We start from the raw sequence: 14,929 nt of genomic DNA on the forward strand, positions 1-14,929 counted from the left end.
ACGTTTCAGCATTTAATCATATAACGGTTATATATTTAAGTAACTTTGCATTAATCCTCAAACCGAATTCTATTGTTCTATCTTTAAAAAAACAGAAAATATCGCGGTGTGTGTTATAATCGCAGTGTGTGTTATACTCCAAAACAGCAGAGGGCGCTATTTAAAGCTGAGTTTGACTTGGTCTGACAGTGGCGAGCGGCTTAGCGTGTCCGGGCACCTGACAGGAGTCGCCCTGGTAGTTGGCGGGACAGAGGCACATCTCGACGCTGCTGGCCGGCTCCCTGCTGGACGAGTGGTCTGCATACTCCAGGACCACATGGCGTAGGGACACGTCCAGTGACGACTGAGCGTGCAGCGCGCGGATGTGCAGGGCCTCCAGGCTGCTCAGCACCATCATCAGCTCCTCCCTAGACACCGTGTTGCCCGTCTGAGCATGCCTGAAACTTCCCTGGGGGAGAGAGAGGGTGGGAGGAGTTACAAAGGCAGGGATGCATTACGATAAGGAACATACTTGGCATATCAGAATGAACGGGTGAGATCACACAGGAATGAAATTTGCATTTATTACCTGTTAGAAAAAACTTCAATAAAACCCGATTCGCCTTCATGGTCATTTTTCATTACAAGAATCGAGACTTACTTTCCTCATTTCAGCAGGCAAATGAGAAGTTTAAACCTAAAACTCTGTATAAAAGCTCTAAAACTCCCCCCACATATCCAGTACATACAAAAAAAACTATAAACACGGACAGCAAAGTACGGCAATGAGCCAGGAACGCTGGAAAGTGTTACCTCCACGAGGTGCACTGCCCCCTTGTGGGGACTGCCGGGATCGGGGTACTCCTTCTCCATGTACACCACGGTCATCTGGCTCCCCTGAAGGCAGAGAGACACATGTCTGCATTGCCCAGATCTCACCCCAGTGTTCATGTAAACTCACGGGGAAAAGGCTGCAAACTGAACTCTCAGTTTTAATTATGTACCCTGATCTAATTAAATATTTAGTTTTTTAAAGTTCATTATAAAATCTTAACGTTTGTCATTTTTACTGTTTAAATGTGTGTGTTGTGTGCGCGATCCATCGATCCATCCATCCATCCAACGCAGACTCATGGTGACATGATTTTGCCCAAATTCTTGGTTCCCTCGCCCCAGAAACTCTTAGCCGGATGCTGTCGGTACCTTGAGTATGACGTCAGGCCGGAAGGTCTCTGCTGGCAAATCCAGACCATCGCCCCTTACGTGCTGGGTCTGGGAGTACAGCTGGTAGCGTAGGTACCCCCCATAGGACGACACCTACAGTAGCGACAGGGACATCAGGGGTGAGTCACCAAATCATCTGCCCCTTCCGATTGGCCCTGGATTGCCCCGGGGGCGGAGCTACAGCGACAGCAATCGGCAACCTGATATTCATGTCTTCCATCCATCCATTTTCCAAACTGCTTATCCTACTGGGTCGTGGGGGGTCCGGAGCCTATCCCGGAAGCAATGGGCACGAGGCAGGGAACAACCCAGGATGTGGGGCCAGCCCATCGCAGGGCACACTCACACACCAGTCACTCACACATGCACACCAACGGGCAATTTAGCGACTCCAATTAGCCTCAGCATGTTTTTGGACTGTGGGGGGAAACCGGAGTACCCGGAGGAAACCCCACGACGACATGGGGAGAACATGCAAACTCCACACACATGTGGCCCAGGCGGAGACTCGAATATTCATGTCTTAAATGCCCTAATTAGACATGAATTGAAGTATTAATGTCTTGTGCTCCCCCACACCCAAGTGCTCCCACTGCACCTCCCCCCCCCCCCCCAAGTGCTCCCCCACACCCAAAAGCATCCTTCCTTGGCAGTCAAATATAGCTTTTTCTGCTACACTATACACACAAAAGCATTGGGACACGCCTCACAAAAAATTCAGGTGTTTCATTCAGACCCATTGCCACAGGTATAGAAAATCAAGCACCCAACCATGTAGTCAGGTTTACAAACATTTGTGGAAAAAATGGGTCATTCACGGCTAGGCTCCTTACTCCAGTGTAGGGGACACTTAATGCTTCAGCACACCAAAACATTCTGGACTATTCTATGCTTCCAACTGTGTGTGAACAGTTTGAGGAAGGACCTTATTCTGCTCCAGCATGACTGTGTTCCTGTGCACAAAGCAAGGCCCATGAATACATGGTTGGGTGAGTTTGGTGTGGAGGAACTTGACTGGCCCAGACAGAACCCTGACCTCAACCCCATCAAACACCTTTGGGATGAACTAGAACGGAGACTGCGAGCCAGGTCTTCACGTCCGACATCAGTGCCTGACCTGACAAATGCTCAGAACAAATGGCCAAAAATTCCCCCACACACACACTCCAAAATGTTGTGGAAAGCTTTTCCAGAAGAGTGGCAGCTGTTACAGTTGTAAAGGGGGGGGGACAAACTCCATATTGATTTAGAATGGGGTGTCATAAGAGTGCCTGTAGGTGTAACGGGCAGGTTTCCCAATACTTTTGTCCAAATAGTGTATATCAGCAGAAAGTTAAAGGTCAGACATGCGTAAATGAGATGTAATGTTCTCTGCAGAATGTTGCACAGACATGTTGTGTGAGACCACAGGCTGACGGCACCTTGTCGCCCAGGTAGCTGCGGGGGGGGGCGTGCCAGTGCAGGTCTTGATAAACATCGGGCACGTCCCTCAGGTCGGCCCCCACCAGGTCCTGCTTCAGGTCGGTGTAGACGGGCACTTCCTGTCGGTCTCCCGAGTGCAGGCTCCACCCATTCATGTCCTTCAGCTGGAAGACCATGAGCCAATTTCTCAAAACAGTGAGCTATTTAAAGGCATCACTCGCAGTTGAGGCCAAACTGGGGATTTTTAAAGCAGTGGAGGAGTGGAATATGTCTGGTAGGGCAGGGACGCCCTCGCTGGGGTCTGACGCACACCAGCGCCCCCTGGTGGAGTACCTCGGCTCGGCGTTTGTCCGAGCTGCGGCAGCGATCTGTCGCGCCGAAGCAGAAGCAGCTGGTGCAGCCTCTGGGGTTAGCAGGGTCCAGGAGGAAGGTCCCAATGCGGCACTGGTCACACCGGGGGCCCTCCACGTTCTCCTGGAGATGGGTGACGGAGGTGGCGGGCGTTAAGAGCCAAAATGCGTGGGTGGAGATACCGGAAGGGGGGCGAGAGGGGGGGAGCTCACCTTGCAGAGGCACCTGCCCGTGTGGGGGTCACACACGTCGCGCTCTGTGCCCTCCTCGTGACAGTCGCACCGGCGGCAGTGTGGGAAACCGTAGAACCCGGGCACACAGCGGTCACACTGACGACCCACGATGTGGTTCTTGCACCTGAGTGATGGAATAGCGGGAAGTTAGGACTGTCGCAGAATCTTCTGGACGCGTGATCGAACGCCCCCTCCCCCCCCCGTTAAGGAGCGTGGTCAGGCTGCCCCGGTGTAGTACCAGGGCGAGTACGGACACAGGGCCCATGGGATGCCAGCGTGTCCCTGATGTTTTTCCACAAAATGCACCTGGAATCTGGGGGCCTTTGGGAAGGGCTTCAGCCCCAGGCAGCGCGGAACGCCCATCATATCCAGACACGTTTCTTGGAGCGTGTCGGGAACGCACACTAGGAATGTGGCATCACGCAGCAGGATTTCAGCACCACCCCCACCCCCACAAAAAAGCAGAACCGCATCGATCTCCCGGCCCCCCATCCTGACAGACACCACCCGTGGGGTCCCTCTCCCTCCCCGAGCCGCCCAGGGGAGCCTCCCTCGGGATCCGGGTGGTTCATTCTCACACTCGGGGACTTGGCCAGCAGGCTGGAAAATTTGATTCCACCAAACCGGAGCACAAGGACAGATAAAGTTTCCTAAAATGGCTCCGGGTTATTTTTCGCTGGCATGTTGGGAAGGGCAGCTGACATGTCTGCGGGGGCCGGTGGGGGGGCACAATGCCCAGGCGGAGAGTCTGGCTGGATATGCCCAAAAAGGGGAAACCCACCAACAGAGTCCCTACTGTAACAGCCATGATGCGGGGGGCGTTTAGACCTAAAGATGATGAAATATTAATCTACTGCAAGACTCTTAAAGGAATCATGGCCAATTACACTAGACCAATGAGCAGCCCCCATGATGCTCACGTCCAGTGAGCAGCCACCGTTGGCGCCCCGCCCGCACCTGCACTGTCCGCTATCCGCATCGCAGTTGGTGTCCATGGCGGCCACTCCGTGCTGGGAGCAGTTGCAGACCTCACATCCGATCAGGGGGTGGCAGCCGAACGTCTGGGGCTCGCACCGCACACATTCTGGGCGCACCGTGCGGGGTGGGCAGATGCACTCCCCCGACATGGGCTCGCATAGCTGTGCTCCACATTCGCAGGCTGAGGAGACAGGGTGAAGTCAGTGGGAGGAGGGCGGAACCAGCAGGGCGAGGGCAGAGCCATTAAGAAGGGGTGGAGTCAATAGGAGAGGGCGGGGTCAGTGGGGAGAGGGTGGAGTCAGCAGGAAGAAGGCAGGGACATTATGGTGGTGGAGTCAATAGGGGAGGCGGGGTCAGTGGGGAGAGGGTGGAGTCAGCAGGGAAAGGGCAGGGTCATTATGAAGGGGTGGAGTCAATCGAAGAGGGCGGGGTCAGTGGGGAGAGGGTGGAGTCAGCAGGGAGAGGGTGGGGTCAGTGGAAAATGGACATGGACGAGAGAGTCATGTGACCGGTAACAGGTCCCAGCTCCCCACGGGTGTGACTGACACCTACGTCTGCAGTTGGGGAAGCCCCAGTAACCAGTGGCACACTGCGAGCAGTCCCGGCCAATCACGTGCGGCCGGCAGCGGCACTGGCCCCCGAACGGCTCGCAGGTGTCTGACGAGGCCCCGGCCTCATGGCAGGCGCATGGTACCGCCCCGTTGTTGAAGAAGGCCGAGAGCGATGCGGCCGACGTTCGGCAGAAGCGCGAGGACGTGGTCGGGCTGGCGGACCGGAAGCGGGTCGGGGAGGGTGGGGGGGGCGGTTAAAAGAAACAAATGGGAAACAAAAAACAGATTACGTTAGGGACGTCTGCCATCTGAGCCTAATTGCAGCAAAACGCTGATTTAACGCACTGGGATGATTTAACGCACCACAATAATTAGTGTGTTAACGAACCTGAATGACATGACATATTTTCAGTGTCTGCTTGGTCACAAACGGATATTTTGTGGAAAGGAACTTTCTGGTGAATGGGAAACCATTAATGTACGACTTTAAACTTACTTTATGTAAAAGCTGTTTTGGCCACAGCTGCTGATGAAGTCGTAGGATTTGTCGAGGGGCTCTTCGTCAAGGTAATTAGAGCTGTAACTCTCTTCGGGAACCAGCAGGACGTAATCCTGGCAGGTGGGCAGTAATGCTTTTAAAAGATCCTGATCGTCTAATTCGTGGTACATAGGTTACCTTCGCTCTATACAATTAAAGAGAGAGGTAAGGAGCAGGCACTGATACAGCGTGTTGCTGCACCCACCACAAGGCAAACCACCTCAGGGATGAGAACCTGAGTGCAGCTGATGGTACCTCAGCACCACACTACTCCAAATGGACCAATGTGAGTTTTTGCCACCAGCCTCCCAGTTTTGCCCTGCTAGTATGAGGACTTCCTTATAGGGCTGGATGCAGATTAACGTCATATCCAGGATGAAGTAATTACAGGCTAAGGGCCTTGCTCAATGGCCCAAAGGAGTAGAATCACTCCAGGGATTCATCAGATTTGAACCAGCAACCTTCAAGTTGCGGGCACAGATCCCAATCCTCATAGCCACCACTCCGCCCTGGATTAAAGCTTACAATTAAAGCTTAATACAATTAAAGCTTAACAAAAATTCAAATGACTATTAGTTAGTGTATCCAAGTTGTAAATTGTCTGGATCTGGAGTCTGTATTTGAAACCTACAAACACACTACATCTTAGACACCTGCAATTGACATTAATTATCCTTAACGAGCCCCATAAAGATCCGGAGTCCAAGCTCTTCCTACCAGCCACAGCGTTTTGCCGTTGGGCACTTGCACGGTGAGGATGACGTCGTTGTCGGTCACGTCTAGGATGATCTGGTTCTCGGCGACCATGAGGCTGCGGCAGCCGTAGGCGTGGGGGGCAGAATGTGGCGTTGGCGTGGCCTGGAATGGCACAGCAGGCGGTCAGTGCTCGGCGGAGAGCCTGGCGGGGCTGCGGGACTATGGGGCTGCTGGCTGCTTCTGCTCACCTTGCCAGACGCGGCCGCCGTTGAGGAAGACGTGGAGCATGAAGGTGGCATAGAGGGGCTGGTGGTGGTGCAGGATGACGACGTAGGGCCCAGGGTAACACTCGGGTGGAGTAGGTCACTGCGTTCTAACCAGGGAGAGGTGGGGGGGGGGGGGAGATATCAGGTTAGCAGAGAAAGCAAACAGACTCCCTGGGGGTCTGCTGGGGGGATTCCTATCTGTGTAAAGGACTGAGATACACAGCAACACACATGTGAACATGCGTGCAGGGTGGGGGGGGCATACCTGGGAGGAGTCCAGCCGAACATGTTCCGTTTCGTCCGCTGCAGTGGGCGGGGCCTTCACGTGACACAAAGTGGGCGGAGTCTGTAGGGGGTGGGGTCTCTGGTGGCTGTGCTAGGACCTGCTCTGGGACTGACGACGGCTGGCCCTCCTTGAGCACCAAGGCGCGGGAGGGGGTCTGGAGCGGGACGGAACGCAGGCCTCTCTGGGTGGGGAGGGGGGGGGGGGGGGGGGCGGTTTAATTCACCATACTGGGTTCGCGGGTCTGACGACTGACCGCGGTCCGGCGCGGCTTTTACCTGCCGGGGGGAAGGAGCCGTGGGAACTGATGCAGAACACCGAGGGCTCCAGGAACTCCATGGTGAAGCTCTCACGGGGGATCAGGTGGACCTTGTGCTGTGGAGACCAACCCAGCACAGATACGCCCTTCAGAAAATCCCATAATACCCCCTAAAACACCCTCAATCCGAAGGCTGCAGACGGAGTGCAAAGTCTCTCTTAAAAGAACTAACACATAAGGCAGTAAGTAAATAAATAAATTAGCTGCTTCTTATGCTAGACGTTCCCTTCAGGTACAATGATAATTACAATATTTATGATGCTGGTGGTCTTCAGAACGAGTCGTGCCCGTGAATGAATGTAAGAAGCCGCCCCCTGCAGGCGAGAGGGCGACCCAGCAGCCAACCAGCGTGGCATCTCACCAGAAAGAAAGTGGCAGCGTCCGCGACAAGCTGGACCTCGGCAGAGGCGGACAGGCTGAAGAAGGCCACGCGATGTTTGTCGTCTACGGCGACCACCCTGCACAGGAAGCTGGGGCCGCAGAGAGATGGGACTCCGTGTTAATCATTAGGGGCCTGCTGGCAGCCCCCAAGGCCCCCAGTGGGTAAGTCGATAATATGCAGGTTGTGTGCCCCTACAGGACGGCGGAGTTAAGCTCTTTTCATTCGTTTGACTACATTACCCCTCCCTATCTAATATAGGACGGATAAATATACTAAGTAACACCAGTAGCGTTTACGACGCGCTAATGCACCTTCAGCAGTTACGACCTGCTAGCATACCTGTTGTAGTTCAATTAATTAATCAATCAATCAATCATTTATAAACACTGTATTAATTACAGGCTTTCCAGGTGATTTATAAACATTTTATAGATTGTTACGATGTGCTAATGCACCTGTAGCTGCAGTGCAGCAGAGTGAGGTACTCCAGCTGGGTGCCCCCTCCCACTACGCTGACTGACACCGTCAGGCTCTGGGGGGCCTCCCCCTCGCTGGCGTACTCCACCACCATGGCGTAGTCCCCGGGCTGGGGGAGCGGCATGCGGCAGTTGCACCGTCACCTGGGGGGTGGGAGGGTTGACAATTCAGTGCGATTCTAAAGGACAAGCACAGATACATAGACCAGCACAGATAGACAGATACAGGCAGACACAGACAGACAGACACAGACAGGCACAGACAGACAGACAGACACAGACAGGCACAGACAGACAGACACAGACAGGCACAGACAGACAGATACAGACTGGCACAGACAGGCACAGACAGACAGATACAGACTGGCACAGACAGACAGATACAGACAGACAGGCACAGACCGGCACAGACAGACAGACACAGACAGACAGACACAGACAGGCACAGACAGACAGACAGACACAGACAGACAGGCACAGACAGACAGGCACAGACAGACAGGCACAGACAGACAGATACAGACAGACAGACACAGATAGACAGACACAGACAGACAGACACAGATTGACACAGACAGACAGACACAGACAGACAGACACAGACAGGCACAGACAGACAGACACAGACAGACAGGCACAGACAGACAGACACAGACAGACAGACACAGACAGCAGGCACAGACAGCCAGGCACAGACAGACAGGCACAGAACAGACAGACAGATACAGACAGACAGACAGACAGACACAGACAGACAGACACAGACAGGCACAGATAGACAGACACAGACAGACAGACACAGACTGGCACAGATAGACAGACACAGATAGACAGACACAGACAGACAGACACAGACAGACAGACACAGACAGACAGACACAGACACAGACAGACAAACACAGACTGGCACATATAGACAGACACAGACACTGCGGCCAGCACTCACGTCGTTGCCCGTGCACACGGCCATGGGGGGGTGCTCTGCTGTGATCCTCTTCGTGTGGCAGAGCCGGGGCAGGTGGTTCCCGGACTGGCAGCTGAGCTCTGTGCCGGAGACGTGAGGGACCCATCCAGGGGGAGGTAGGTATAGAGCAGGCAGCTGGAAGACAGGAAGGTTATGATCTGGATTGTGACCATGCCCCCCCCCCACCCCCCACCCTTGCTGGGGGTGACTCACTTCTGGCTGGCGTCCGGCAGGGGGGCGTAGGTGCACGGCTCGGTGACTGTGACCTGCAGGATGGGAGCCTCGTAGTACGCGCTAGGCAGCAGCACCAGAAGTCCTGGGAGGGAGGGGAACGGCGCAGATGTTACCATCTCACCAAACGTGAAGGTGTCCTGCGTGGCGTGTGTGAGAGTGGAGTGATTCCCGAAAGCGCACTCCCCCACACCCACCAGGAGGACGCCCTCGGCCTCGATGACCACCGTCCACATGCCGGGGTCAGCACAAACGGCTCCACAAAGTTGTTCTGTGGCACGTGGATGAAGGTGGGCTCCGTGCTCGGGGAGAACAGGATCTGTTTGGACTGCGCTGAGCCTGATGGGGAACAAAGGAGCAACAGACAGAGAAGTGACGTAGATCATCCATCCATCCATCCATCCATCCATCCATCCATCCATCCATCCATCAACGGCTTATCCTGACTGGGGTCATGGGGTCAGGTGACTGTACACAATCCAAATCAGTCTCTCAGCAATTAATCCTCACATTGCATTAGTTATTCAGTTACAGTAAAACTGGAAGCACATTACAGCACAAACGTTGAGACACATGTCATGGATGGCGGTTCGCCACAAGGTGGCGCACAGTCGCCCAGGGCACACGTACCTCTCTTACTGGACTGATAGGCTGTTATTTTACCGTAGGAGACGGCATCTCCTCTATTTACATATCTCAGGATGACGCGGGTAAGATAGAAGTTGGCTTCCATCACGTGCACCAACATTTTGACTTTGTTCTGGAACAGGGGGATGGGGGTGGGGGGGTGGGGTGTACCGGACACAGAATCTGAGTTAAACAACTCGTGCTGGGGCAGATGGGGGCGGGGCTTCGATTAGCCGGGAGGGGGGGGGATCCCAGAAACGCACGCAGAATGACACCTCTTGATTAGACCCTCTGGTTCCCACGAAAGACAGCCAAGGGTGGGGGGCAGGGTTACTAGGGGGGGTGGGGTTAGTGAGTGGGATGGGGGAGATTAATGGGGGGCAGGGTTAATGGGGTGGGGGCCAGGATACCATCACTTACAGTTGCCACAGACAAAGTTCCTCCTGTCCTCCAGCACAGACCACGCGTCCCCACACTCCGCTGACGCCGCGGTTAACGTAGCGCAGGACCACGTGGAAGAGGTCCGGGGAACCAACGAGCACAGTGACCATCACCTGGGCTGGGGAGTGGGTTGGGCCAGAGGGAAGAGAGAGCAGGAAGGAGAACGGTGCAGAGCATCCCCCAACCACACGGCCTCTCGCCCCAGCATATCCCATAATACACCCACAGACCGAAGCAAGCCAGCAACAGAGCCAAAGTAAAGAATGACCAGGAGAGTCGCAGAACTTTCCTGATAAGAGATCACGAGCATGCAAGCTAGAGAAAGCGCAAAGATGTGACTGACATGTTTACATCCTACATTTAAAAAATTGACATTACAAATAATGCAAATAAACGCAGTTCTACAGCAAAATATGTTTTCAGTTTATCCATGTATAAAAACATGACGCTAATTGCAAGATATAAATGCTGCAAGGATGCGCAACATAAGGCTGCAGTGATGTGGAAGGTAAGGCTGCAGTGATGTGGAAGATAAGGCTGCAGTGATGTGGAAGGTAAGGCTGCAGTGATGTGGAAGGTAAGGCTGCAGTGATGTGGAAGGTAAGGCTGCAGTGATGTGGAAGGTAAGGCTGCAGTGATGTGGAAGGTAAGGCTGCAGTGATGTGGAAGGTAAGGCTGCAGTGATGTGGAGCAGACCGTCTGGCTCTCACCTGGATGGGCGACATCTGGGCGTAACCCCTCCAGCTGAAGCCAGGGAACTCCAGCGGGTCGTAGCCGAAGCGCACCGACCGGCCGTCCAGCATGCTCCCATCTTCCAGTTCGAACTTCAGGTGGTGCAAGTCCGGGAAGTAATGATCCGGACGGGGCCTGTGTGTGTATGTGTGTGGGGGGTGGGGGGTGAGTGCTTTCTGAGACCCCACCCAAAATAAATTCCCCTCAAATGTTTCAAAAGCGAACTGGTTAACAGAACATGCTGCTTCAGCATCTCCCACATAAGGAACGCGTTTACGTAATATTAAGCGTAGCGACTGTTTGTGGTCAACAGGGGGCCCGGCCCTCCCAAACCTCAAGGGTCCTGCGTTCACACTCACTGGTTGCATTTGAGTCCCTCCACATTGGGACGGCATCGACAGCGTCCGTTCCTCTCTCCGCACGACAGTCCAGCAGACCCACCGATGTCACACTGGCAGCCTGTGGGGGGGGGGCAGGGGAGAGGTACGTATGGGCACAGCCATAAATTGTAGACACACTAACAGACAAAACAACACAGATACACCAGAGGCAAAAACATGCAGTGGTGCACGTTAATAAACCTCGAAAGCGTAAATAAAAGTGTTTCCGGGCGCGACCATGTGTGTCAGACTCACCCTGACAGCCAAAGAAGCTGTCACTGCGCAGGTTAAAGTAGCCATCTTTGCACACAGCACAGGTCCCGCCACAGACACCGGGCTTGCAGTAACACTGCCCCGTGCTCTAGGGGGCGACGGAGAGTGTCGTTCAAAATTACTTACAGTGTAATGCGGTCAGGCCGGAAAAACACGGCAACGAATCAGAACATCGATGAGCTGCTACCCACATTTTTTCCACTAATTTGACGCGTGGAGTTACACGCGTGTTCCGGAATAGCCTAACCAGCTGTGTCAGATTTGAGTTTTGTATCATTAAGCATGTGGCAGATCAGACCTCCCCATCGGTCAGCTCCCCCCACGTCAAAGCCGGAAATGTTAAAGCCAGATTCGTACCTGAACGCACTCCGCCACCGAGCTGATGGTGCCGTCTGTGTTACATTCGCAGCCTGGGAAAGAGCACATGTGGTCACACACGGTCACGCCTTGTCATTAATGGTCACAAACGGTCATTCACAGGCATGCATCTTCGCACATAGTTATTCACGATTACACACGGTCACACTCAGCCTGGCAACGGACCAGGAAATGGTCCATATACGGGTGTGGTGCTTTCTAGAAGGTTCCTTACTGGAGCATCCATACGGGGTGTCGGAGGAGAGTTTCCAGTACAGTGGTTTACACTGGTCACACGCTAGGCCCTCACATACGCACGGCACTCGCACGAGCCCTGAGGTGAGAAGCGGGCAGGTGAGTGAGACGCACCACTGGAAATCCATTCAGATTCACGAACCTTCCTCCAGCAGGAAGTGGGGAAGTAGAAGGGAATGAGCGGCGTACAGATACATTCAGGAGGAACGGCATCCAGACTGAACGCGCTGAGACCCGTTGTGGGTGAGATAACTTTCTAAACGAGTGGAAGCAAGAAGAACCTGCAGGAGTTAAACCCGGAGGAGATGCAGGTCATTTTTCTGGAACGTCCTGTACTTACGGCAGGGGAGGCCTCAATCTGCAGCGAACCGGCCGGGTTGCAAGTGCCCCGCTGCAGAACAGAGCGACAGCAAACCTAGTCAGTTTCACCAGTGATCAGGCCCAGTGTGTGTAGTAACACAGAGCATATGCTCTCCCAGAGCCACGCCCACCAGTAGCCACACCCATGATGTGGCCACACCCACCCAGGGCCCCACCCACGTGGAACCCCACCCGTCACCCGACGATGGTCCTTGGCACAGCGGAAAGCCATAGGACCCGGGGCTGCAGGAGTCGCAGTGCTGACCTACGACACTGGGCAGGCAGCTGCACTGTCCTGTCAACTGATCACAGGAGCTGAAGCGTGAGCCCTCGTGGGAGCACTGGCAGGCTGCATGGGGGTGGCAGGGCGGGAGGGGGGGGGGGGGCGTTCAGATGGGTTTGTGAACCAGAATGCGTATGTAAAAATTTGGATGCAGGTGGACGCACGTATGCAGCTGGGGGTAACCGTAGTAACCGGGCGCACACTGGTCACATGACGGGCCGGCAAAATTGGGCCGGCAGCGGCAGTGTCCGGTCGGACCGCAGTCCGAGTCCAGGGAGGTCCTGGGATCACACGAGCACACTGGGGGGGTGGAAGGGTGCTGATTCAGCACAAAGGACCAGCCACCAAACACCTCCTCATCGTTCAAACACACCTCGAGGAGCCGAGCCCTTTAGGTAGATGCCCCCCCCCCCCCAACTCCATCCACACCTTGACAATACGGGTATGAGAGAAAGGCAGAGAGGCACTCCTCACAGCGTGGGCCCTGGAACCCGGGGCGGGCACTGGCAGCGACCAAACTGGTCACATCCCCCGGAAAGGGAGCCCACGGCACTGCAGCTGCAGGCTGTGGAGAGGGGGAAGAGGAGAGAGGGAAGGGAGGAAGAGGGAGAGAGGAGAAGATAGGGGAGGGAGAGGAGGAGAGAGGGATGGGAGGAAGAGGGAGAGAGGAGAAGATAGGGGAGGGAGGGGAGGAGAGAGGGATAGGAGGAAGAGGGAGAGAGGAGAGGACAGGGGAGGGAGAGGAGGAGAGAGGGATGGGAGGAAGAGGGAGAGAGGAGAAGATAGGGAGGGGGAGGAGGAGAGAGGGAAGGGAGGAAGAGGGAGAGAGGAGAGGACAGGGGAGGGAGAGGAGGAGAGAGGGATGGGAGGAAGAGGGGAGAGAGGAGAAGATAGGGAGGGAGGGGAGGAGAGAGGGATAGGAAGAGGGAGAGAGGAGAAGATAGGGGAGGGAGAGGAGGAGAGAGGGAAGGGAGGAAGAGGGAGAGAGGAGAAGATAGGGGAGGGAGGGGAGGAGAGAGGGAAGGGAGGAAGAGGGAGAGGAGAAGATAGGGGAGGGAGAGGAGGAGAGAGGGAAGGGAGGAAGAGGGAGAGAGGAGAAGATAGGGGAGGGAGGGGAGGAGAGAGGGATAGGAGGAAGAGGGAGAGAGGAGAAGATAGGGGAGGGAGAGGAGGAGAGAGGGAAGGGAGGAAGAGGGAGAGAGGAGAAGATAGGGGAGGGAGGGGAGGAGAGAGGGATGGGGAGGAAGAGGGGAGAGAGAGGAGAAGATAGGGGGAGGGGGAGGAGGAGAGAGGGAAGGGAGGAAGAGGGAGAGGAGAGGACAGGGGAGGGAGAGGAGGAGAGAGGGATGGGAGGAAGAGGGAGAGAGGAGAAGATAGGGGAGGGAGAGGAGGAGAGAGGGAAGGGAGGAAGAGGGAGAGAGGAGAAGATAGGGGAGGGAGGGGAGGAGAGAGGGATAGGAGGAAGAGGGAGAGAGGAGAAGATAGGGGAGGGAGAGGAGGAGAGAGGGAAGGGAGGAAGAGGGAGAGAGGAGAAGATAGGGGAGGGAGGGGAGGAGAGAGGGATAGAGGAAGAGGGAGAGAGGAGAAGATAGGGGAGGGAGAGGAGGAGAGAGGGAAGGGAGGAAGAGGGAGAGAGGAGAAGATAGGGGAGGGAGGGGAGGAGAGAGGGATGGGAGGAAGAGGGAGAGAGGAGAAGATAGGGGAGGGAGAGGAGGAGAGAGGGAAGGGAGGAAGAGGGAGAGAGGAGAAGATAGGGGAGGGAGGGGAGGAGAGAGGGATAGGAGGAAGAGGGAGAGAGGAGAAGATAGGGGAGGGAGAGGAGGAGAGAGGGAAGGGAGAAGAGGGAGAGAGGAGAAGATAGGGGAGGGAGGGGAGGAGAGAGGGATAGGAGGAAGAGGGAGAGAGGAGAAGATAGGGGAGGGAGGGGAGGAGAGAGGGATGGGAGGAAGAGGGAGAGAGGAGAAGATAGGGGAGGGAGAGGAGGAGAGAGGGATGGGAGGAAGAGGCAGAGGAGAAGATAGGGGAGGGCGGGAGAGGGGAGGAGAAAGCAGGAGAGACATAGGGAGGGTGAGAAAGGGGAGGAGAGTGGTGGGGAGAGAGAGAACGAGTGAGAGGTGAGAGAGGAGGGGAGGGGTAGAGATTAGGAGGAGCGTGAGCACCTCTGAGTAACAGCCTGGGAATGATGGAAAGCAGAGAGCCGGGGGTCTTACGCTGGCACAGGGGGTAGCTGAAGTATGCAGGGGCACACTGATCACAGGCGAAGCCTGGTACCCAGGGTGGCAAACAGCCTGTCCTGTTACCGGGTCACACGCGCCATCCAGGCAGCCA

The 14,929-nt window shown here is 55.2% G+C and overlaps 1 protein-coding gene across 1 annotated transcript in view; it reads right to left on the minus strand.

The window, feature by feature from the left end:
- Window positions 1-14,925, minus strand: part of lama5 (laminin, alpha 5) — a gene marked incomplete at its 5' end in the record, with an annotated part of 33,264 nt that extends 18,339 nt beyond the window's left edge. The window contains 39 exon segments of the mRNA XM_049005446.1: window positions 218-448; window positions 793-876; window positions 1,183-1,296; window positions 2,625-2,789; window positions 2,959-3,099; window positions 3,189-3,333; window positions 4,167-4,368; window positions 4,740-4,951; window positions 5,235-5,350; window positions 5,994-6,110; window positions 6,112-6,134; window positions 6,221-6,312; window positions 6,314-6,345; window positions 6,504-6,561; window positions 6,563-6,701; window positions 6,800-6,896; window positions 7,202-7,310; window positions 7,678-7,808; window positions 8,603-8,763; window positions 8,766-8,797; window positions 8,876-8,978; window positions 9,087-9,137; window positions 9,140-9,232; window positions 9,941-9,980; window positions 9,982-10,074; window positions 10,666-10,828; window positions 11,053-11,152; window positions 11,329-11,434; window positions 11,704-11,756; window positions 11,939-12,013; window positions 12,016-12,037; window positions 12,299-12,348; window positions 12,530-12,667; window positions 12,766-12,778; window positions 12,780-12,901; window positions 13,031-13,100; window positions 13,102-13,166; window positions 14,812-14,868; window positions 14,871-14,925. Of these exon segments, the coding sequence (XP_048861403.1) occupies window positions 218-448; window positions 793-876; window positions 1,183-1,296; window positions 2,625-2,789; window positions 2,959-3,099; window positions 3,189-3,333; window positions 4,167-4,368; window positions 4,740-4,951; window positions 5,235-5,350; window positions 5,994-6,110; window positions 6,112-6,134; window positions 6,221-6,312; window positions 6,314-6,345; window positions 6,504-6,561; window positions 6,563-6,701; window positions 6,800-6,896; window positions 7,202-7,310; window positions 7,678-7,808; window positions 8,603-8,763; window positions 8,766-8,797; window positions 8,876-8,978; window positions 9,087-9,137; window positions 9,140-9,232; window positions 9,941-9,980; window positions 9,982-10,074; window positions 10,666-10,828; window positions 11,053-11,152; window positions 11,329-11,434; window positions 11,704-11,756; window positions 11,939-12,013; window positions 12,016-12,037; window positions 12,299-12,348; window positions 12,530-12,667; window positions 12,766-12,778; window positions 12,780-12,901; window positions 13,031-13,100; window positions 13,102-13,166; window positions 14,812-14,868; window positions 14,871-14,925 (3,870 nt within the window).
- Window positions 14,926-14,929: the final 4 nt, after the last annotated feature.

The sequence above is a fragment of the Brienomyrus brachyistius genome, unplaced genomic scaffold, assembly GCF_023856365.1.
Source record: "Brienomyrus brachyistius isolate T26 unplaced genomic scaffold, BBRACH_0.4 scaffold314, whole genome shotgun sequence".
Classification (NCBI taxonomy): Eukaryota; Metazoa; Chordata; class Actinopteri; order Osteoglossiformes; family Mormyridae; genus Brienomyrus; species Brienomyrus brachyistius.